This window comes from Hyla sarda, chromosome 4 (genome assembly GCF_029499605.1).
Source record: "Hyla sarda isolate aHylSar1 chromosome 4, aHylSar1.hap1, whole genome shotgun sequence".
Taxonomy (NCBI): domain Eukaryota; kingdom Metazoa; phylum Chordata; class Amphibia; order Anura; family Hylidae; genus Hyla; species Hyla sarda.
The window spans coordinates 407,901,826-407,925,706 of record NC_079192.1 but is presented as its reverse complement, the minus strand read 5'-3'; the positions used below and the strand labels follow the sequence as shown (position 1 = coordinate 407,925,706).

General features: G+C 45.5%; 1 protein-coding gene across 7 annotated transcripts in view; it reads right to left on the bottom strand.

Moving 5' to 3' along the window:
• Positions 1-23,881, bottom strand: part of RASSF8 (Ras association domain family member 8) — a 67,945-nt gene that overhangs the window by 2,137 nt on the left and 41,927 nt on the right. For 6 of the 7 annotated variants that reach the window (XM_056517602.1, XM_056517607.1, XM_056517603.1 and 3 more), the window contains 2 exons: positions 17,039-17,230; positions 2,375-3,264 (listed from right to left, as the gene is read on the bottom strand). In XM_056517602.1, coding sequence (XP_056373577.1) covers positions 2,375-3,264; positions 17,039-17,141 — 993 coding nt within the window. In that variant the 5' untranslated portion in view covers positions 17,142-17,230. Of the gene's footprint in view, positions 1-2,374; positions 3,265-17,038; positions 17,231-17,761; positions 17,860-23,881 lie in introns of those variants that run through there. The other variant, XM_056517606.1, reaches the window with a different exon arrangement.

Below are 23,881 nucleotides of genomic sequence, written 5' to 3'. Positions count from 1 at the left end.
TTATAAATATACATATATTTTTTTTTTACTAGGCAGAAAAGTGCTCAGAGCAGTTATCCCATTCTCCACTCCTCAGGGGTGTCAACAATGTAGAGAAAGCTCCACCCACGCAGAACATTAAATCTGATCTATCTTGATGGGAGTCAGACAAGTATTCACCACAGAGCACCATTTTATTTTAGCTTTAAATAGTATGCAGTTAGAGCCAAAGCTTTCCCTTAGGGGCGGCTGCATGCAGTCAGAATTTTATCATGTAACTATATCTGTGCAGGAGATTTGGAGCTCTGTCTCAGAAAAAATAAGTTCTACTCACTATAAGGATCTATTTGGAAATAAGTGTAGAAGTTTGGAGCTTATAGGGGTTATCCAGGAAAACACTTTTTTTTATATATCAACTGGCTCCAGAAAGTTACATAGATTTGTAAATTACTTCTATTAAAAAATCTTAATCCTTTCAGTACTTATGAGCTTCTGAAGTTAAGGTTGTTCTTTTCTGTCTAAGTGCTCTCTGATGACACGTGTCTCGGGAACCGCCCAGTTTAGAAGAGGTTTGCTATGGGGATTTGCTTCTAAACTGGGTGTTTCCCGAGACACGTGTCATCAGAGAGCCCTTAGACAGAAAATAACAAACAACCTGAACTTCAGAAGCTCATAAGTACTGAAAGGATTAAGATTTTTTTTTATAGAAGTAGTTTATAAATCTGTTAAACTTTCTGGAGCCAGTTGATATATAAAAAAAAGTTTTTTTCCTGGATAACCCCTTTAAATGACAACATTGTGTCCCCAACTAGTGTGCCTCCAGCTGTCGCACAACTACAACTCCCAGCATGCCCGGACAGCCAAAGGCTGTCCGGGCATGCTGGGAATTGTAGAGTTGAAGTTGTGCAACAGCTGGAGGCACACTAGTTGGAAAAAAACACTGATCTAGACACTCAAACCACCAAGTCCTTCTGTCTTTCCACACCTCACATTTAAAGGGTTACTCCACTGGAAAACTGGAAATAACTGGTGCAAGAACAGATTTGTAAATTACTTCTATTTAAAAATCTTAATCCTTCCAGTACTTATCAGCTGCTGTATACTACAGAGAACATTGTGAAGTTCTTTCCAGTCTGACCACAGTGCTCTCTGCTGACACCAGTGTCTGTGTCAGGAACTGTCCAGAGCAGAAGCAAATCCCCATAGCAAACCTATCCTGCTCTGGACAGTTCCTGAAACGGAGAGAGGTGTCATCAGAGAGCACCGTGGTCAGACTGGAAAGTATTTAAAAAAAGAAAATAACTTCCTGGAGTATACAGCAGCTGATAAGTACTGGATGGATTTACAAATCTGTTTAACTTCCTAGCACTAGTTGATTTAAAAAAAAAATTCCACCAGAGTAGCCCTTTAAGAATAGCCTTGAACCTTGATCGGGAAACCCTTTGTTCCAGGTATGGGTGGCTGGGACCCCACAGACCAAGCCTTTGGGTTTTTAACAGCAAAGAACAGTCTAAGGGTTTAAAACCTGGATCCAGCATTCCAGGAAACTTTACAGTACAAGTTTGGTTACCATGGTAACAGACTACAGCCATATCCTGTGTAGTCTGACCCTCTACTTCCTTTGTCCTCCACTCAATGTTTTCATAAATAGCAAAAATGTAGGGGACAGAGAAGAGTTTTTGGGAGCGATAGCAGGATCCGACTACAGAAGGTTGGTTTATAGTCTGTAACCGTGAAGACACATAGGTCTTATTAATAGCTATATACATCCTGGCTGTTGTCTGACCTGCCCTTATGTGATACTTCACTACCTGGGATACTTCTTTTTGCTAACCTACCGACAGAGGCGTAACTAGTAGCTTCTGGGCCCCGATGCAAAATATTCAACAGGGCCCCATGTGCCAATCATAATACTGGTCTCTTATGGGGCAGATGAGCTTTGGGGCCCTCTTAGGCACCAGGGCCACGGTGCGACTGATACCACTGCACCCCCTATAGCTACGTCCTGGACAGATGGGTTAAATGGGAAAAGGTAACCACTACAGGAATACCCATGGAGACACATAGCTGTGCATAGGAGCTGTATACACAAAATCTGCTCTGTAGTCTGATCTTGAAGTCACGTGTTTCTCGAGATTCTTCTCTTATTTCAATCTAGAGAACGTCAAGAAGGGGGAGTAACACAGGACAGGAGGATCAGACTACGCATGGAAACACATGGCTCTGCATAGGGGCTGTAAACCCAAAATGTAGGGGTCAATAATCAAACTAAAGAGTTTTATGGGGAAACAAAGATGGCCACCATTATAACCCAAGAGTAAGGGGATGCCTCACAGCACAACTCTGAATTCATGAAGGATGCCATGTTGGTTGGGCGTCAGGCCCCAGGACTCACCAATAACCTCTTAGCAGCTTGTCCCAGAGATCGCTCTACGGCCTTGGCGCCGTTCTCCAGCCGTACACTCTCCTGCCCCTGGACCTCCATGTCCCCTTTGATCTTCTCGATCTTCCCTCTGACGATTTCTTCATTGATCTGCGTCTCTTGCATGGCCATCTGTAACCTCTCGGCCTCAATCCCGCTCTCTATGGTCTGGATTTGGCTCTGGTAGTCCTTCAGCTGGCTCTCGCACTGGAGCATACGTTGGGTCATCTCCTCCAGTTGTTCCTTGAGTTGCTTTTCGTTTTCCACCTCGATCTGAAACTCGTTCTCCCAGAACTCCTCCTCCCCGATCTCCACGTCGTTCCGTTTGATCTTTTGCTCCCATTTCCCAATTTCCCCCTCTAAGCCAGACTTGTACTTCTGCTCCCAATATCGCATTTCGGCATCGCTGGAGTCCAGATGCTTCTCGAGGGTCAGCAGCTTCTCGGACTGTAGGTGGATGAGTTTCTTTAGGTCCTCGCCCGTCGTCCTGCAGTTATTAAGCACCTTCTGCTTAAATTCAGACTCTTTACCTTTACCGAAAATGTCCATAAGTCCTTTGGCTCCACCGGTAAAAGTCAATGATTTCCTCTTTGGTTCACGCCTCTTTATGGACTTATCGTTTTGGGGCCTCAGTTTGGCCAGGGGGGGCAGGCTTTGCCTGTACAGGTTCCTCTCGGGCACATGGGCGATGCTGTCTGACGTAGGGCGTTCGCTCAGAGACGGTCCGGTGCGTCTCAGAATCAGCTGCACGTCGCTCGCATACTGTCCCCACTTGTTTAGAGCGATTACCGGATTCTCGTGAGGGGCCAAGTGCCTCTCTGAATCTCTCCATTTTTCTATTAAAGTGTATCTCCCGGTGCGACCTGCAAAATAAAGATAAAAAAGGAGTTAGCTGATAGATAGGTAAGTGACCATGATGCCACACTTCACAACAACCTCCTTCCCATCCTCTATAAAATATTCCACTGCCCAATATAGCTGGCATATTTTCCCTGGTTGCTCTTGGAAACAGACAACAGTATCCTCCCTGTTGTCAGACATATGACTGAACAACTCAGCTCTTAAAGGGGTACTCCCGTGGAAAACTTTTTTTTTTTAAATCAACAGGTGCCAGAAAGTTTAACAGATTTGTAAATTACTTCTATTAAAAAATCTTAATCCTTCCAGTACTTTTTAGGGGCTATATACTACAGAGGAAATGCTTTACTTTTTAGATTTCTCTGATGTCACAACCACAGTGCTCTCTGCTGACCATTTTAGGAACTGTCCAGAGCAGCATATGTTTGCTATGGGGATTTGCTCCTCCTCTGGACAGTTCCTAAAATGGACAGAGATGTCAGCAGAGAGCACTGTGGTCGTGACATCAGAGAAATCTAAAAAGTAAAGCATTTCCTCTGTAGTATATAGCCCCTAATAAGCACTGGAAGGATTAAGATTTTTTAATAGAAGTAATTTACAAATCTATTTAACTTTCTGGCACCAGTTGATTTAAAAAAAAAAAAAAAAAGTTCTCCCCCGGAGTACTCCACTGACCAGCATTTGGAACATTAAGTTACGAACGCTGTGTCCACGCTGCGGGGGTCAGCCACGCCCTCTCGTGATGTAACGCCATGCCCCTAATGCAAGTCTATGGGAGGGGCGGCCACCACCCCCCCCCCCCCCATAGACTTGCATTGAGGGGGCATGGCCTGGCGTCACAAGGGCACGCACACAGTGTTCATGTTCCGAACGCTGGCCAGTGGAGTACCCTTTTAAATGGTGGGGAGGGGAGTAGGCTGCTGCCAGACACCTCTGCAGATTGCTTATTATTACTAAGAGCGGAAAAAAGCATTGGGTGTAGTATCAGGATATATAGTAGTTCTACACCTCTTCTCAGGCTGTGTTCACACATTGTGTTTTTTTTTTTTTGCTGTGTTTTTTGTTTTCTGCTTTTGCTGTGATTTTCCTAAAAATCACAATGAAAAATGGTACTATTCTAAGGCAATTGAAAAAATTTAAAAAAAATTGTTTTATCATAATTGGCACTAGGGATGCACTAAAAGGAAAATTTTAGGCCAAAACTTAAAATTTACAAAGTGACGAAAATGACTTGCCCCGCCCACTCCCCCCCTTTAAATAGTATTTTGTCAGCTGTAGAGCCATAGGCTGTGTCAGGGCATGCTGGGAGTTGCAGTAGGTAACTAACTACACCTCCCAGCCTATAGCACTGCCACTGACTCCAAACTACAACTCCCAGCACTATAACCTATACCAGTGGTCTTCAACCTGCGGACCTCCAGATGTTGCAAAACTACAACTCCCAGCATTCCCGGACAGCGAACGGCTGTCCGGGCATGCTGGGAGTTGTAGTTTTGCAACATCTGGAGAGCCGCAGTTTGGAGACCACTGCCCTAGAGCAATGAGGGGAGATTTATCAAAACCTGTACAGAGGAAAAGTTGCTGAGTTGCCCATAGCAACCAATCAGATCACTTTCATTTTTAGAGACCTGTGAAAAATGAAAGTAGTGATCTGATTGGTTGCTATGGGCAACTCAGCAACTTTTCCTCTGTACAGGTTTTGATAAATCTCCCCTCATTGCTCTAGGGCAGTGGTCTCCAACCTGCGGACCTCCAGATGTTGCAAAACTACAACACCCAGCATGCTGGGAGTTGTAGTTTTGCAACATCTGGAGGTCCGCAGGTTGAAGACCACTGACCTACACTATACTACTATATAGTGCAACATGCTAGGAGTTGTAGTTTTGGGCCAGCTGCACATAATGTGAACTGACCCCAACCCACTAATAAGTCTAATCAGTTCACCTGGGTGACCTCCAGAACCAGCAGCCTAATTAGATGACCAGTTGGAGTGATCAAACACCACACGCAAAGTCAGAAAATGTATTGGAAATATAGGCTGCATTATCAAAATCCTTTCGGTTATCGATTTGATCCAATATGAAGCCAAAACCAATGCCTGCCACATCAGTTAAAACAGGTAAGCACACGGCATTATGCATTATATAGGCCAAAAAAAAAAAAGTGCTTCTTTAAAGGGGTACTCTGGCCTTAGATATCTGATACCCTATCCAAAGGATAGGGGGATGAGATGTCTGATGGCGGGGGTCCCACCAATGGGAACCCTCATGAGCCCCGTGCAACTCCCGGCATTCTAAGACGTGATGTCACGCCACGACCCCTCCATTCAGGTCTAAAGGAGGCGGCGTGACGGCACAGAATGCCAGGAGCTGCACGGACATTGCGGAGGTAGGGGATAGGGGAGAAGATGTCTAAGGCCAGAATACCCTTTAAAGAAGCACTCCAGAATTTTTTTTTTTTTTTGGGGCATATAATGCTTACCTGTTTTAGCTGATGTGGCAGGCATGGGTTTTGGCTTTATATTGGATGCAAATCGATATCTGAAATGACTTTGATAATGCAGCCTACATTTCCCATAAATATCCTGGCTTTGGGTGTGGTGTTTGATCACTCCAACTGGTCATCTAATTAAGTCATCTAATTATCCTTTGGGTAGGGGGTAAGATGTCTAAAGCCGGAATACCCCTTTAATAGTCATCTGACTTTTCATGACACACTGCTCTCCGGTGAACACAATTTTAATTTTAGCTTTGAATGTAAATGGAGATCGCAAGGATTCAAACACTGCCAGCAGATGGCGCTGTAGGATCACTGACGCGCGCATGCACAAACTAATTTTTTTTTAATAAAAAAAAATCACAAAAAAATTAAAAATAAATAAAAATTAAAAACAGAAAAACAGCTTTCCACAACTTTTGTTACTGCTCAGCAAAATAAGGGCGCAGCTCCAATATTTGCCGCTTGTTATACCCAAAATACTCTTCACAGCCAAGTCACCGAGGCTCCGGGTGTTTGAACACACGGCGGGCGGATGTCAGATCTCACAGATGGCGCAGATTGCGCGTGGGCGATACTGGCGCATTGGAGAAGAAGGAATATCGGGCATGGCCCTCGTACTGCTAAGGAATTGAAGGGTTAAATTTTTCCCGGGAGATAAGCGGCGCCAATTGTATCTGGTAGCCACTTGTCTCTTTTCATATTAAAATAATATGACAATAAAGTAATATAAATCCTTTGGATTGTGGCCTCCAAACTGTGGCCCTCCAGATGTTGCAAAACTACAACTCCCAGCATGCCCGGACAGCCGTTGGCTGTCCGGGCATGCTGGGAGTTGTAGTTTTGAAACATCTGGAGGGCTACAGTTTGTAGACCACTGCTTTGGATCAAGGTAGGATTTGCCCCGTTTTACAATGCCGCCCATCTGAAATGTTGCCCTCTCCTTTTGTGGGCCTTCCCCTTAAAGGGGTACTCTCACAAAAACAGACACTTTATAATGGGAAGCCGGGTATCCTATTCTGCCTGCAAATGAATGGGCTGAAGGAGGGGACCCCCTTCTGAGACATCCCTATACAACAACAAGGGCATTCACACGAGAGGTCACATGATACGCTGCAGCCATGACTCAAACAGGAAGTGGTGTTATTTTTAAAGAAGGAAGAGGCGGGGCATAACTACTTCGGGCTCCTTCCTCCTGCTTTAAGGGTGGATAAGTATATAACACGGATATAACGGCGTCCTCTGCCTCAGCTTTAATAAGGATATCATCATTTCAAGGAATTTATCTTAGGGAGATATTCCCTTTAAAGTTGCCCATAGAATTTCAGCACAAGCAGATTTCTGTTTTATCAGTGCAACTTTAGTCTTTGCAATTTCCAAGAATTTAAGGACAATTCCGGGAACGTCCGGAAGAGATTGTGAAACGTCCGACTACTCTTCAGATACACGGCGAAATGAACGTCAGAGTAGAAATACAGATTACAGATGTTCTATTATCTATCCATCTAAGTACCTCACTTTTTCATTTTTTAAATTTTTTGCACTATAGCTGTATAGCATTTCATCTTTTATCTGTATCTTTGTGCTAGCAGTGTGCTGCTGTATTCTCCTGTAGCTATCTATCTATCTATCTCATATCTATCTATCTCTCATATCTATCTATCTATCTATCTCTCATATCTATCTATCTATCTCTCATATCTATCTATCTCATATCTATCTCATATCTATCTCATATCTATCTCATATCTATCTCATATCTATCTCAAATCTATCTCAAATCTATCTATCTATCTCAAATCTATCTATCTATCTATCTCATATCTATCTATCTCATATCTATCTATCTCATATCTAGCTATCTCATATCTATCATCTATCTATCTCAAATCTATCTAATATCTATCTATCTCATATCTATCTCATATCTGTATCTCATATCTATCTATCTCATATCTATCTATCTATCTATCTATCTATCTATCTACCTCATATCTATCTATCTATCTATCTATCTCATATCTATCTATCTATCTATCTATCTCATATCTATCTCATATCTATCTATCTCATATCTATCTATCTATCTATCTATCTATCTATCTATCTATCTATCTCATATCTATCCATCTCATACGTCCTTACCCTTGGGGGGATTACGATTCGGGACTTGTGTCCCTTCCCCCTACCCTGCCCCCCTGAGCCGCCAATAATCTTCTGAAGCCGGGACCGGTAAAATTAAGGAAAACACAGATCTCAGGAGGAGGGAGGTCAAAGGTCGCCCTGCCCTAATTGGAGCTGAAATGTTCAGGCCTACTCCAGGAATATTTGTTTTGTTTGTAAGGGAAAGTTTCTAGGAAGGGGCGGGGCTGCGACCCCTAGGCAAAACTACAACCCCCAGCATTCCCTGACAGCCGCAGGATTTCAGGGAATGCTGGGAGTTGTAGTTTTGCAATAGCTGCAGAGCCCACAGGTTGGGAATATAGGTTTACAGGTAGGTGTCCTAATAGCACAGACCTGCCAATCATTCTGAAGCCCCGCCCAAACTTTAGGGGCACTGCCACAGCTAAGGACTAGTTCTACTTTAAACGAGAGCAAATTTCCTAGAGAATCCCTTAAAGTGATGTCTAAACGCAGCGGAAGAATGATGATTCATCCATAGATTCGTAAAGGAACGGGTCGTAATTGCATTTGTCGCATCCAGCGAGCACTCTGTTTTTGAATGGAGGCAGCTGTGTGACGGGGAGGGGTGGGCCAAGACATGACTATTTAAAGGACCGCATCTTTTTTAATGATTAGACACAGGAAATTGTGGTGAGGCCGCTGGGATAATGAGGCCCCGTATACAGGCTCGGAGCTGCGAGAGAAGGAGTAATTTCCTGCATTTAAAGGGATAGGCACAAATTATTGGTGACTGCCCACTTTGTAGATGAGGAGTGCTCCTTTATGTTCTATGTTGCCTAGCAACTGTAAAGTGTCTGGTCTGGGTGACCACCATTTCCCTCCATGAACATGTGTCTCAGGCCGACATTCAATTCCTAGTAGGCAAAGCAGACGTCACCCCGACATCTCCAGGAGTCATAGTGTGCTTTCTCCAAGCCACCCCAGTAGTTATGGTGGTCACCCCCTCAACATCCCCAGTAGTTATGGTAGTCACCCCCTCAACATCCCCAGGAGTTATGGTAGTCATCCCCTCAACATCCCCAGCAGTTATGGTAGTCATCCCCTCAACATCCCTAGTAGTTATGGTAGTCATCCCCTCAACATCCCCAGCAGTTATGGTAGTCATCCCCTCAACATCCCCAGTAGTTATGGTAGTCATCCCCTCAACATCCCCAGTAGTTATGGTAGTCATCCCCTCAACATCCCCAGTAGTTATGGTAGTCATCCCCTCAACATCCCCAGTAGTTATGGTAGTCATCCCCTCAACATCCCCAGTAGTTATGGTAGTCATCCCCTCAACATCCCCAGTAGTTATGGTAGTCATCCCCTCAACATCCCCAGTAGTCATTGCACATCCCTAAAACCTCCCAGGAGTCACAGCAGACCCTCTAATCAACTTCCACAGCAGACCTTCTCACACATTTTCTCAGTAGACAGATAGTCACAAGCAGGCCCTCTCCATAGTAGTCACAGCAGACCCTCTCATCAACTGCCACAGTAGCCACAGCAGACCTTCTCACACACTTTGCCAGTAGACACAGTCACAGCAGACCCTCTCCATAGTAGTCAATGAAGACCCTCTCACCACTTCCCAGTAGTCACAGCAGGCCCTCTCCCTAGTAGTCACAGCAGTCCCTCTCACCACTTCCCAGTAGTCACAGCAGACCCTTTCACCACTTCCACCGTAGTCACAGCAGGTCCTCTCACCACTTCCACAGTAGTCACAGCAGACCCACTCACCATTTCCACAGTAGTCACAGCAGACCCTCTCACCACTTCCACAGTAGTCACAGCAGGTATTTTCACCCACTTCCAAAGTAGTCACAGCAGGCCTTCTCACCCACCTTCCTAGTAGTCACATAGTCACAGCAGACCCTCTTATCCTCTTCCATATTAGTCACCACTTCCCAGTGGTCACAGCAGGTCCTCTTGCCACTTCCCAGTAGTCACAGCAGGTCCTCTCGCCACTTCCCATTTGTCACAACAGCCCCTCTCACCACTTCCCAATAGTCACAGCAGGCCACCTCATCTTTTTCCCCAGTAGTCACAGCAGGACCTCTCACTCACTTCCCAGTAGTCACCGCAGGTCCTCTCATCCTCTTCCTAGTAGTCAGCTCATGCCCCCTCCTCGTGGTTACAGCAAGGCTAGCCATCCTTCTGCGCCACTAGCCACAGCAGGCGCACTTATCCTCTTCCCAGTAGTCACAGCAGGCCAAACTTCACATCAACAGGCCCTTACCCAGCTCATACTCCTCCCTATTGTTACTGCAAGGCAAGCAAACCCTCTGCCCCAGTAGTCACAGCAGGCCCACCACTTCACCAGTAGTCACATCAGACCCTCTCACCACTTCGCCAGTAGTCACATCAGACCCTCTCACCACTTCGCCAGTAGTCACATCAGACCCTCTCACCACTTCACCAGTAGTCACATCAGACCCTCTCACCACTTCACCAGTAGTCACATCAGACCCTCCCACCACTTCACCAGTAGTCACATCAGACCCTCTCACCACTTCACCAGTAGTCACAGCAGGTCCTCTCACCACTTCACCAGTAGTCACATCAGACCCTCTCACCACTTCACCAGTAGTCACATCAGACCCTCCCACCACTTCACCAGTAGTCACATCAGACCCTCTCACCACTTCACCAGTAGTCACATCAGACCCTCTCACCACTTCACCAGTAGTCACATCAGACCCTCTCACCACTTCACCAGTAGTCACATCAGACCCTCTCACCACTTCACCAGTAGTCACATCAGACCCTCTCACCACTTCACCAGTAGTCACATCAGACCCTCCCACCACTTCACCAGTAGTCACATCAGACCCTCCCACCACTTCACCAGTAGTCACATCAGACCCTCCCACCACTTCACCAGTAGTCACATCAGACCCTCTCACCACTTCACCAGTAGTCACATCAGACCCTCCCACCACTTCACCAGTAGTCACATCAGACCCTCTCACCACTTCACCAGTAGTCACATCAGACCCTCTCACCACTTCCCAGTAGTCACATCAGACCCTCTTCTTACCCAATAGTCACAGATAACCCTCTCACCACTTCACCAGTAGTCACATCAGACCCTCTCACCACTTCACCAGTAGTCACATCAGACCCTCCCACCACTTCACCAGTAGTCACATCAGACCCTCTCACCACTTCCCAGTAGTCACATCAGACCCTCTTCTTACCCAATAGTCACAGATAACCCTCTCACCACTTCACCAGTAGTCACATCAGACCCTCTCACCACTTCACCAGTAGTCACATCAGACCCTCTCACCACTTCACCAGTAGTCACATCAGACTCTCCCACCACTTCACCAGTAGTCACATCAGACCCTCCCACCACTTCACCAGTAGTCACATCAGACCCTCTCACCACTTCACCAGTAGTCACATCAGACCCTCCCACCACTTCACCAGTAGTCACATCAGACCCTCCCACCACTTCACCAGTAGTCACATCAGACCCTCCCACCACTTCACCAGTAGTCACATCAGACCCTCCCACCACTTCACCAGTAGTCACATCAGACCCTCCCACCACTTCACCAGTAGTCACATCAGACCCTCCCACCACTTCACCAGTAGTCACATCAGACTACAATTGTTAGAGCCAGGCTAGCTGCCCCTCTGCCCCAGTAGTAACAGCAGTTCATGCCTTCTCAATAATCACAGCAATACCCCCCACAGCCCTGTACCTCCTTATAAAAAAAGGCCTCATAAAACCTCCCCAAAACCATCAAATATAAAAAATATGAAGCACCCTGAGGCATGATGGGAGGAAAATTCAGAACTAAAAAAAATAAAAATAAAAATTGTGACAACTGCAAATGCAGTGTGAACAGACCCTTACCTGCTAGGGAGAATTTACCGCACTATATACGTTTTAGATTTTTGAATACGATAATACGGTATAGCAGGATTTATTATTTTTTTGTTTGTTTTTTTCGGTTCTGAAGCCGGCGCTAAGAAAACCATTTGTAAACAATTTGGCTGTTTGTAGCATAATAAGAGACGTGACATTTATAAGTGTAGGCGATCCTAGCGCATCCCCCGCACGCCTGACGTCTATATCATCCTGTTATACAGTTTCATAAAACCATAGATCAGAAGGCGCGTGACATCATATTACGCAATTTACACATTATTTCACTATATAAAGCGGCAGATAAGTCATTCAGCTGGGTGGCACTGCCAGTAGAGCAGTGGTCTCCAAACTGTAGGGCTCCAGCTGTTGCAAAACTACAACTCCCAGCATGCCCGGGTATGCTGGTAGCTGTAGTTTTGCAACAGCTGGAGGCACCTCGGTTGGGAAGCATTGCTCAGGAGTGTTACCCTGATCAAAAAACACAGTTTTGTCCATTTGCATTTCACAATTTTTTTTTTTTTTGGCTGAAGAATCACAGATGACCACAATTTTTTTCTGACCCGTTTCTAAAGCGGATTTAAAGGGGTATTCCAGGAAAAAAACAAAACTTTTTTTTATATATATCAACTGGCTCCAGAAAGTTAAACAGATTTGTAAATTACTTCTATTAAAAAAAAAAAATCTTAATCCTTTCAGTAATTATGAGCTGCTGAGGTTGAGTTGTTCTTTTCTGTCTAAGTGCTGTCTGGTGACACCTGTCTCGGGAACTGTCCAGAGTAGTAGCAAATCCCCATAGCAAACCTCTTCTACTCTGTGCAGTTCCCGAGACAAGCAGAGATGTCAGCAGAGAGCACTGTTGCCAGACAGAAAAGAACAACTCAACTTCAGCAGCTGATAATTATTGGAAGGATGAAGATTTTTTTTAATAGAAGTAATTTACAAATCCGTTTAACTTTCTGGAGCCAGTTGGATTTCCTGGAAATACCCTTTAAATTGTATTGATATATTTATTTATTTTTTACATTATTGTCTATGTCAATCACACTGGATCTTAACATTGTAGGTTGCGATCCGTTAAACCATACACGATTTTTGATGGTGTTTTTATTTTATTTTTTTCTAGAAAAAAAAAAGTCTCTAGATCGAAAAAACATTATAAATGGATACAATTTGAAAAAAAAAATAAAACGCACAAAAATGTGTTAAAACCTACTGCCCTACGTCTGACAGATAAGATGGTTAGACCCATGCGATTCGACCATTTAGCATATTAGTTTATATGATTTAAAGGGGTACGCCGGTGGAATTTTATTATTATTTTTTTTTTAAATCAACTGGTGCCAAAAAGTTAAACGGATTTGTAAATTACTTCCATTAAAAAATCTTAACTTCAGCAGCTGATAATTCTTGGAAGGATTAAGTTGTTCTTATCTGTCTGGAAACAGTGCTCTCTGCTGACATCTCTGCTTGTCTCGGGAACTGCACAGAGTAGAAGAGGTTTGCTATGGGGATTTGCTTCTACTCTGAACAGTTCCCGAGACAGGTGTCATCAGAGAACACTTAGACAGAAAGGAACAACTCAACTTCAGCAGCTCATAAGTACTGAAAGGATTAAGATTTTTTAATAGAAGTAATTTACAATTCTGCTTAACTTTCTGGAGCCAGGAAAAAGTTTTTTTCCTGGATAACCCCTTTAGTCCTTCCAGTACTCATTAGCTGCTGAATACTACAGAGGAAATTCTTTTCTTTTTAAATGTCTTTTCTGTCTGTCCACAGTGCTCTCTACTGACACCTCTGTCCATTTTAGGAACTGTCCAGAGCAGCATATGTTTGCTATGGGGATTTTCTCCTGCTCTGGACAGTTCCTGACACAAACAGAGGTGTCAGCAGAGAGCACTGTGGACAGACAGAAAATAAATCCAAAAAGAACAGACTTTACTCTGTAGTCAACTTCTGCACAATTTCCCCAAATCTGCAGAAAATATGCATCCTGCTTTTCTGTAAATTTAAAGGGGTACTCCGGTGGAAAACTTATTTTTTTTAAATCAACTGGTTCCAGAAAATTAAACAGATTTGTAAATTACTTCTATTAAAAATTCTTAATCCTTCCAGGACTTATTAGCGTCTGTATAAAACAGAGGAAATTCTTTTCTTTTGGGTTTTCTTTTCTGCCATGACCACAGTGCTCTCTGCTGACACCTCTGTCCATTTTAGGAACTGTCCAGAGCAGCATATGTTTAGTATGGGGATTTTCTCCTGCTCTGGACAGTTCCTAACATGGACAGAGGTGTCAGCAGAGAGCACTGCGGTCGTGACAGAAAAGAAATCCAAAAAGAAAAGAATTTCCACTGTACAATACAGATGCTAATAAGTACTGGAAGGTTTAAGATTTTTTAATAGAAGTACTTTACAAATCTGTTTAACTTTTTGGCATCAGTTGAGTTAAAAAAAAAATAAAAAAAATAGTTTTTCACCGGAGTACCCCTTAAGCCTTGCTGTCCAGGGCAGATTGCGCTGATTCTCCCCAGAAAGACACATCTCCAGTAGACTGTCCTCCATTTACATAGTGCCGCAAAGTTAGACTGATTTTTCATTCAGGATTCCAGAAAAGATGGATGACATCCTCTGGAGGGGAGCTCTAATGATGGAGGTATTGATAGGCACTCAGCTTTCCCAGAACCAGATATCCCAGCTAAATGATATCTTCTGGGGGCTCTGTGCCAAATTATACATGCAGGACTATGGCAGGGGCGGCTGCATGGCGATCGCTGGACGTCGCTCTTCCGGGTTGACCCGCAGGCGCGCGCTAATGGAAAAAGTCTCTACTGTTGAGGTCATTCTGAAAAGCTTCGCAGGTAACGTGTCCTAAGAAGGAAAGAAACTTCCTAATCGGGATTACCGCCAAGTCTTATGTACACAGTACTGGCAAGCCGCTTACATTTAAAGCAACAGCGGCCTTTTTTTTTTTTAATTCTGATTTTTTTTGACACCCGACGATGCGAATTGTGACCCATGACTCGCCGGCCATAGGGACCCATTAGGCCAATTGCCGATTTGCTAATTACTACTGTTAGAGCCTAAGGCCCTGTTCACACTATGGAAATTTGAGGGAGATTCCATTTACAGCTGCCTCCTCCGGAATTGCCGCTTTCTGCTGTAAACAATAAGTCAAGGTTCACACTATGGAAAAATTCCGCAGTCTAAACTGACCAAAATTGGCGAATGTGTAAGATATGATTTTCGATGGTAGTCGGTGGACACGTCTAGAATTACCGTTCTGTACGATTTTTAGGGATATAATTGTAGGAACTCTATGGTTGCGACTAGAGATGAGCAAACTTACAGTAAATTCGATTCGTCACGAACTTCACGGCTCGGCGGTTGCTGGCTTTTCCTGCATAAATTAGTTCAGCTTTCCGGTGGGCTGGAAAAGGTGAATACAGTCCTAGGAAAGAGTCTCCTAGGACTGTATCCACCTTTTCCAGCCCACGGGAGCACCTGAAAGTTGAAATAATTTATGCAGGAAAAGTCAACAACTGCCGAGTGGAGAAGTTCGTGACGAATCAAATTTACTGTAAGTTCGCTCATCTCTAGTTGCGACCTCTGCTCTCTGTAATGAATTACATGGTACAGATGTAGCAGAGCTCTATTTGTCACGCCACACTTTGGGGACGCATCAATGTTTTTTGATTAGGGTAACATTCTGGAGAGTTTCCCAACCAGGGTACCTCCAGCTGTTGCAGAACTACAAAGCCCAGCATGCCCGGACAGCCTTCGGCTGTCCGGGCATGCTGGGCTTTTTAGTTTTGCAACAGCTGGAGGTCCACAGTTTGGAAACATTACTCTAGAGATTAAAGGGGTACTCCGGTGGAAAACTTTATATATATATTTTTTTAATCAACTGGTGCCAGAAAGTTAAACAGATTTATAAATTACGTATTCAAAATTATGGAAAAACCGAACCGGGTCACCACTCTCCTGCCCTTTTACCCCCAATGGTAGATGGAATACAACATGGCCAATCCTTTCTCCCCTCCCCCCACAAGATAAGCCACTGCCAGGAGAGTCGGGAAACTACTTTTTCCCTATTGAAAACACAAGTACGCTCTGCTCAGCTGAATGTGCACGAACATAAAAGGCGTGAGGGATGCGTCACAGTACATGTGGCTGTAGGTACAAGCCTGATCGTTCGTTGCTTGGCACCCTGGGCAAAATGGTGTCCTTCTGTTTTCACTGGATGATCACGTGACTGTAAAAACAAAAATGGCCGACGTTTTTAGGCTCACATTCTCAGTGTTCATTTTAGATGGGTCCTGCTGAAGGCAGGGATCCGGTTTAGGATCGTGTAGCCCCTCTCTGGTAAAAAGGAGATGGCTGAGGGACACATGCTGGGTCCTAACTTTTCCAAGATGACGGTCGGCGCTTAGGTCGTTTCGCAGCAGAAAAAAAAACAACACACGTAATTCTAAAATCATGTTCAAACATGGAGGAAAGTTTGAGGAGAATTCTCCCCTTTGAATTTAGGATACAAATTCTGTATGTGCTCTGGTGCGCATGCGGCCTACACCATGTTTGGGGTATATGTCGAAGGTATATTGTCCCAGGTTGCCTAGCAACTACCTGGCTTTCCATGAGGGTGACCCCCTTTCACGTACATGTGTACCCCGCTTAACAATGGGGGGATTTGGCTCTAAGGAAAGGTGGAGCAGTTACCCATAGCAACCAGGTTGGAATCTTGTTGCTATGAGCAACTACACCAATGTCTTTCCCCTGTGTTACATTGCTGACGTGTCTCCCCCCCCCCCCGATACAAAACGCACATCGGAGAGCAGGTGTCCGGCACTAAACGCTCCCCCGACGGGACCTTATTAGACATAACACACGGGAAGGAGCGCACATCTGGTTCCCCCTGCAAATGTGGACGCCATCTGGTTTTCCTGCCATTGGGCACATTCCACCAATAACACTTCACCAGACACAAAACGGCTTCGGCGTTGAAGTTAACCCATGATTAGGATTATACGTTTATCCGTAATCCTCCACCGGGCTTGTCACCCAGCTTTCCCAGGCTCCTGAAAACCTTGTCTAATATATTTCCAAATTTATTGTCACCCTGCTTTCCCTAGTAACAGACTGACCTTGTTGCCCATAGCAACCATTAAAGAACCGTCATTTCGGTCACGGTTCTTTAAAAAAAAATCGAGCAACCCGCCACCAAAACCCACCCCAGGCCTCACCTATGGCCTGCGCCAGGGCGATGACAACTTCTTGGCAGGTGGTCGCCTCCGTCACCCCGCAGACGATTCTCTGGACCCCGTCTACCCATACTTTGAGCTCCATGATGAGGGCGGGAGGCGGCAGGGGGTTCTGGGCTGCGCTCCTTCAGACGTCACGTCATGTTCGGCGGGGGGAAACCGCGTCACGGTAAACTGCAGAAAAAAACAAACGCGGATTAAATCACTCAGACAATTGGAAATTTTTCACACTTTTTTCACGATTTTTACATCCGACTGGTTCATACCTTGAAAATTAAACGGAATCATACATCTAGACCAGTGTTTCCTAACCAGGGTGCCTCCAGCTGTTGCAAAACTACAACCCCCAGCATGCCCGGACAACCTTTGGTTGTCCGGGCATGCTGGGGGTTGTAGTTTTGCAACAGCTGGAGGCACACTGGTTGGGAAATACTAATTTAGATGTATCTATTAAATATTTTTTTTTCATTATTAGAACAGACAACAACGTGTGAAAACGTGCCGCCATTTGTGCTGTAAAGTTGCCCATACACCTTTAGGCTTATATGGGTCTATATCTGTTCATCCCTGCCCTTCCTAATGCCCATGCACATTCAGCTAAGTAGAGCGTTCATGTGTATTGCTCAGACATACAGCCCGAGTGTGGCGTACACCCCGCCTAACAATGAGGGGGATTTAGTGCTAAGGAAAAGGTTGGACTCTGACTGGTTGCTATGGGCTACAGTCGTGACGATCAACGATGCGGTCGATGGATGCAAAAATTGTAATGTGATCCTCATTGACAAATCTATAAAGTTTAGCAGAGACAAGTAAGCAGGGGATGAACCGTTACATGACATACTTGTGGAGCTGTAAAGGTAACTTTATGTAAGGTGGCCCAGTACGGGATGGTGTTGCCCCGTACCTTTCCTGTCCTGTCAGGCAGTGTCCCTCAGTATCCCCTTTAGTGGTTTCCTCATTTGTATACAGTGGTCCCTCAAGTTACAATATTAATTGGTTCCAGGACGACCATTGTATGTTGAAACCATTGTAAGTTGAGACCATAACTCTATGGAAACCTGGTAATTGGTTCTGAAGCCCCCAAAATGTCATCCAAAAATAGGAAAAAGTGAGGATTAAAGAAAAATAAATATATAACTAATACAGATAAAGCAAGTCCTTACATATAAAAGTAATAAAGATCTGCTGGGAGCTGTAAATCACGGTCTATGTCAGTGTTTCCCAACCAGGGTGCCTCCAGCTGTTGCAAAACTACAACTCCCAGCATGCCCGGACAGCCGTTGGCTGTCCGGGCATGCTGGGAGTTGTAGTTTTGCAACAGCTGGAGGCACCCTGGTTGGGAGACAATGGTTTATGTAGAGGACAGGAGCTTCTTCAGGGTCACAAATGGAGCCACCCTAACTTGATGTCCAAAAGGAGCAGCTAATCCTGGCACAGGTAAGGAGTAGTACAGAACTTGTAGTTCCTCCCTGTACTGTAGGGGGCGCTACCAGCCAGCCAGCCAGCCATTGCATGCACTTCAGTAATAGAGGTGATTTACCAGTAAATGCCCATTCTGATTGGTCAGTTCCTCCAGTTGTGACACGTTTCACAGATCTGGACTGTCTGTACATTGTATGTTGAGTCTGGTTTCAAGTTACAATGGTCCAGAAAAGACCATTGTATGTTGAAACTATTGTATGTTGAGGCCATTGTAAGTTGAGGGATCACTGTATATGTTGTATATTAAAAGTACGTGTTATGCCTTTAATAAAATGTACCATGTGATTGATTTGTTACCCAGGAGGTACCAGTGACCAGATGACCCCACAGGTGACCTATGGGCTCCCTGCTAATAAACCCTGGGTGGAATCCAGGAGCCACAAGTCAAGTGCAAGCAAGATAAAGTCACCGTCCTGTCAGTCACAAGTCAGTCAAGTCAAGTCATCTGTCTATCTAGCGTAGCCTGCACAAAATTCTCCTGTCCAACTACAAGTCCCAGCAAGCCTGCAAGGCCTCTGTGTCACTGGTCACCTCCTTGGGCCCTGGCTGAACTGTATAGACTTTACCATCTGTCTACCCTCAGTAAAGCTACCGTTGGTGTCAGTGTCTTTATAGCTCCCGTGCCTAGCCCAGGATCTAGCGGTATACCTTCTGGTGGTTAAGGCTAAACCAAGCCCTGGCGTCACGAACACAAGGGGGTAAATACCATCTGCTCCTAGGGTAACAACATCTGCCCTGCATCTCACACCCCGCCATATCACATATGAGTGGTCACCCAGCTTTCCCAAAGTCATAAATGCAGAGTTAATCTGTAATATGTTAAACTGAGGATGTATCACTGTATAACAAGACTGTGTGTGGGAGCTGTAAGCAGTGGCTGTGCGGGTGCTCACTCAGCTTTCCCTGAGTCATGAATTCCTAGTTAATCAGTAATATGTAAAGTGGTGGATGTATCATTATATAACAAGACTGTGTGTGGGAGCTTTAAGTGGTGGCTGTGTGAGTGCTTACCCAGCTTTCCCAGGGTCCTGAATGACAAATCTGCCTAGTTTTAGAAAGATAAGTAAGCACGGGATGTATCATTTATATAACTAGGCTCTGAGAAACTGGCTAACATGCTTGTGCTGCAAAGGCAGCTTTATGGGTGGTCACCCAGCTTTTCCCAGAGACCGCAAAATAAGTTTTGCAATAAGTTACAAAATACTAGATATGTGAGCGGCGACTGATTATTGCAGTGTTTTCCAACAAGGGGGCCTCCCAACCGGGCATGCTGGGAGTTGTAGTTTTACAACAGGCTGGAGGCCCCCTGGTTGGGAAACACTGGATTATTGGGTGGGGTCAATAAGCCAGACATATAGGATCTATAGCACTTGCTCATCCTGCCCCTCCTGATTCATGTTGTATGTCAGAATTACAATAGGCTAATAGTTACAGAGGGGAGGGAATTGTCCCCACTTGACCAGTGCGCTCCCATCCGTCCCCCCTAAATCCTGTATGTCCCACCCCGACACGATGTAACGCAGGCCTGCTGTAGATTTCTGTCTGTGCAAATTTAACAAGTCCTGCGCCAATTGGAACCATCTGTAGGAAATTAAAGATCCTTGTACCTGCCAAGAGCAGCAGAGCCCCGGCTGGAGGGAGGCACCCCGCCTGCACCCCCACCCCCCCTAAAAAAAAAAAAAATTTCACTTTGCTGACATCTTGCAATTCAATCCCGTGTTCCAGGATCCTAAACAAACAGATCAAGAAGGAAATCATCCCGGGGCGGAGAGGGGGAGGGGAGGGGTGCACACGTGAGGAAAGTTTATTCCTAAAACGTGTTCATCCCTTCACAAAATCCACACAATACAAAAGAGTTCATGTAAAATTCATCCGGGGCCCTGGGGGCCACCGCATCCTCCCCCACTGCCAAATGTCACATGACATCGTACACAAAATGGCGCGAAAAACCAGCACTGATCTGTGGCTCCCCCTGATCGTGGAAATGATAACAGCAGCACAGAGTGTTTCAGCAGAGGGGTGAGCTAGTCTTGTTGAGAGCAGTGACCTGTTATGTGTTGATATTAAAGTCAGGACTGTATATGCCACGGGCAGCATGACGTAGGGGAAGCGGATGGTCACGACTAAAGATGAGCGAACTTACAGTAAATTCAATTCGTCACGAACTTCTCGGCTCGGCAGTTGATGACTTATCCTGCGTAAATTAGTTCAGCCTTCAGGTGCTCCGGTGGGCTGGAAAAGGTGGATACAGTCCTAGGAAAGTCTCCTAGGACTGTATCCACCTTTTCCAGCCCACCGGAGCACCTGAAAGCTGAACTAATTTATGCAGGAAAAGTCATCAACTGCCGAGCCGAGAAGTTCGTGACGAATCGAATTTACTGTAAGTTCGCTCATCTCTAGTCACAACTAATGAAAAAAGCAGAGTGCTCAGCAGCACAGAGTATTTCAGAATTGGGGTATTCAAGTCTAGCAGAGAACAGCGACCTATTTTGTGATGATATTAGGGACAGGACTGCGAACTGTGTCACGATGGAGGGGAAGCGGAGGGTCACACTCAGTTACATAGTGGAAGAAGCAGGCGTCACAGCAGAACAAAGTATTTAAAGGGGTACTCTGCTGGAAAACATTTTTTTTTTAAATCAACAGATGCCAGAAAATGTTATAGATTTGTAAATTACTTCTATTTAAAAATCTAAATCCTTCCAGTACTTATCAGCTGCTGTATGCTCCAGATGAAGTTCTTTTCTTTTTCAATTTCCTTTCTGTCTGACCACAGTGCTCTCTGCTGACACCTCTGTCCATGTCAGGAACTGTCCAGAGCAGGTTTAGGATAGGTTTGCTATGGGGATTTGCTCATACTCTGGACAGTTCCTAAAATGGACTGAGGTGTCAGCAGAGAGCACTGTGATCAGACAGATTTTAAAATAGAAGTCATTTACAAATCTGTTCAACTTTCTGGCATCAGTTGGTTAAAAAAAATAATAATTCCACCGGAGTACCCCTTTAAGGGAATAGGTATTGTTTCCGTGGGACCCTTGTTGGTAGAAAAAAGCAGGGGTAGTGCACTAGTACTGGGAGAGGAATGGAGGCAAGCCATACATGCACAACACTGGATGGAGCGGGCCCACAGCAGCACAGAGTATTTCAGGAAAGTAGAGTATTGATTCCTAATGCTCATGTGATGTTAGGAAAAGGAGGCAGGGGTGTAGTGCACTGATGTTGGGAAAGGAACAGTGTTTTCCAGCCAGGGTGCCTCCAGCTGTTGCAAAATTACAACTCCCAGCATGCCCGGACAGCCAATGCTGGGAGTTGTAGTTTTGCAACAGCTGGAGGCACCCTGGCTGGAAAACACTGGCAGAAGGAGGTGAAGCAGGAGACCACACATTGGAAGGAACAGGGACCCCCAGCAGCACAGAGAATTTCAGGATTTCATAACTACTGTGGAGGTGAAGACTGTAGGAGATGTGCGGACGCTGGAATGAAGGAGTAGTCAGATAAAACTCTGCATTCCTGGGCTGCCAGCAAGGGGCGTCCCATGGAAATATGCCGCTGTTTATACGGTTATGTTTATTTTTACAGCGCAATAGAAACTTATTACTAACACAACACCTGCTGGAGAAGGGGCCCGATGCGTGAACCCTATATCTAGGTCTGTGGGCGCCCCTATCTGTTCTGTAACCGTGAGGGCCCATTTTGGTACCCAGCTTTCCATTACATACTTAAAGGAGGGTCCAAATTTAGAAAAATATGGCTGCTTTTCCCCAGGAACAGCGCCACACCTGTTCATAGGTTGCGTCTGGCATTGCAGCGCAGCTCCACTGAATAAGGCCGAGCTGCAATACCACTCACCACCAGCATACAGGTGTGGCGCTGTTTCTGAAAGAAAGCAACCAATTTTTCCAGCTTTAAACAACTCCAGTTTCAGGAAAAGCTGGGTAAAAAGCAATAGCTCTAGCTCTCCCAGGACCCTGAACACCAAATTGTGTGCCTAGAGTGTATGGGTGAGTAGCTTAGCCCCCTCTTCTCAGTACAGGGGGGCGGAGAAGATTCGGCGATGGCCTCTTCACGGACAATCTCATCCTCTTGTCTCCTCAATCATCGCTCGCTCACTTTTCAGCCCGTTGCCATAGCAACCCAAGTTCTCTCTCTTCCCCCCCCCCCCCATATTGCTTAGAAAGATTCACATAAAGTGGAATTACTGGGTAATTGTCGAATCTTTTCAAATCCCATTTCCTACTGGGTATTCTAATAAATCCGCCATTTCCTGAAATATTCTGTGCTGCTGTAACACCTGTTTACTTTCAGTTTCATTTCCATTTCCTTTCTTGTTAATATACAGTGGTCCCTCAACATACGATGGTAATCCGTTCCAAATGGACCATCGTTTGTTGAAACCATCGCATGTTGAGGGATCCGTGCAATGTTAAGTATAGGACAGTAGTCTACAACCTGCGGACCTCTAGATGTTGCAAAACTACAACACCCAGCATGCCCGGACAGCCAACGGCTGTCTGGGCATGCTGGGTGTTGTAGTTTTGCAACATCTGGAGGTCCGCAGGTTGTAGACCACTGTTAGAGGAAGTTGTACACACCTGTCCCCGCCGCGCTGGACCGTCACCGCTGCCCGGGATGTCGCCGTCCATCGATGTCGCCTCGTCCCCAGGGTGTCCCCGACGCTCCGGCAAGGCCTCTGCTTCCCCAGGATCCTAGCTCTCCGTCGCTGCCATCACGTCGCTACGCACGCCGCTCCTATTGGATGACGGGACGGCGTGTGCAGCGACGTGATGACGTCGATGGAGAGCGCCGACGATGCAGAGGATCCCGAAGAAGATGCGCCGGAGCCCCGAGGACAGGTAAGTGACATCACCAGAGCTCACGGGGCACCGTAAACGGCTATCCGGCGGCAGATGAAGCAGACTGCGCTGCCGGATAGCCGTTTACGCGATGGCCCCCGACATACAAAAGCATCGTATGTTGATGCTGCCTTCAACATGCGATGGCCTCAGAGTGATCGTATGCTGAAATGATCGTATGTCGGGGCCATCGTAGGTCGAGGGGTCACTGTATATATAAACACACACACATGATCTGCACACTGTCCGGGCATGCTGGGAGTTGTAGTTTTGCAACAGCTGGAGGCACTCAGGTTGAGAAACACTGCTCTAAGATCTTCTCCTGAAATACTCCGCACTGCTGTGATCCTTCCCCTAAACTGAATACTAGAGATGAGCGAACTTACAGTAAATTCGATTCGTCACGAACTTCTCGGCTCGGCAGTTGATGACTTATCCTGCATAAATTAGTTCAGCCTTCAGGTGCTCCGGTGGGCTGGAAAAGGTGGAT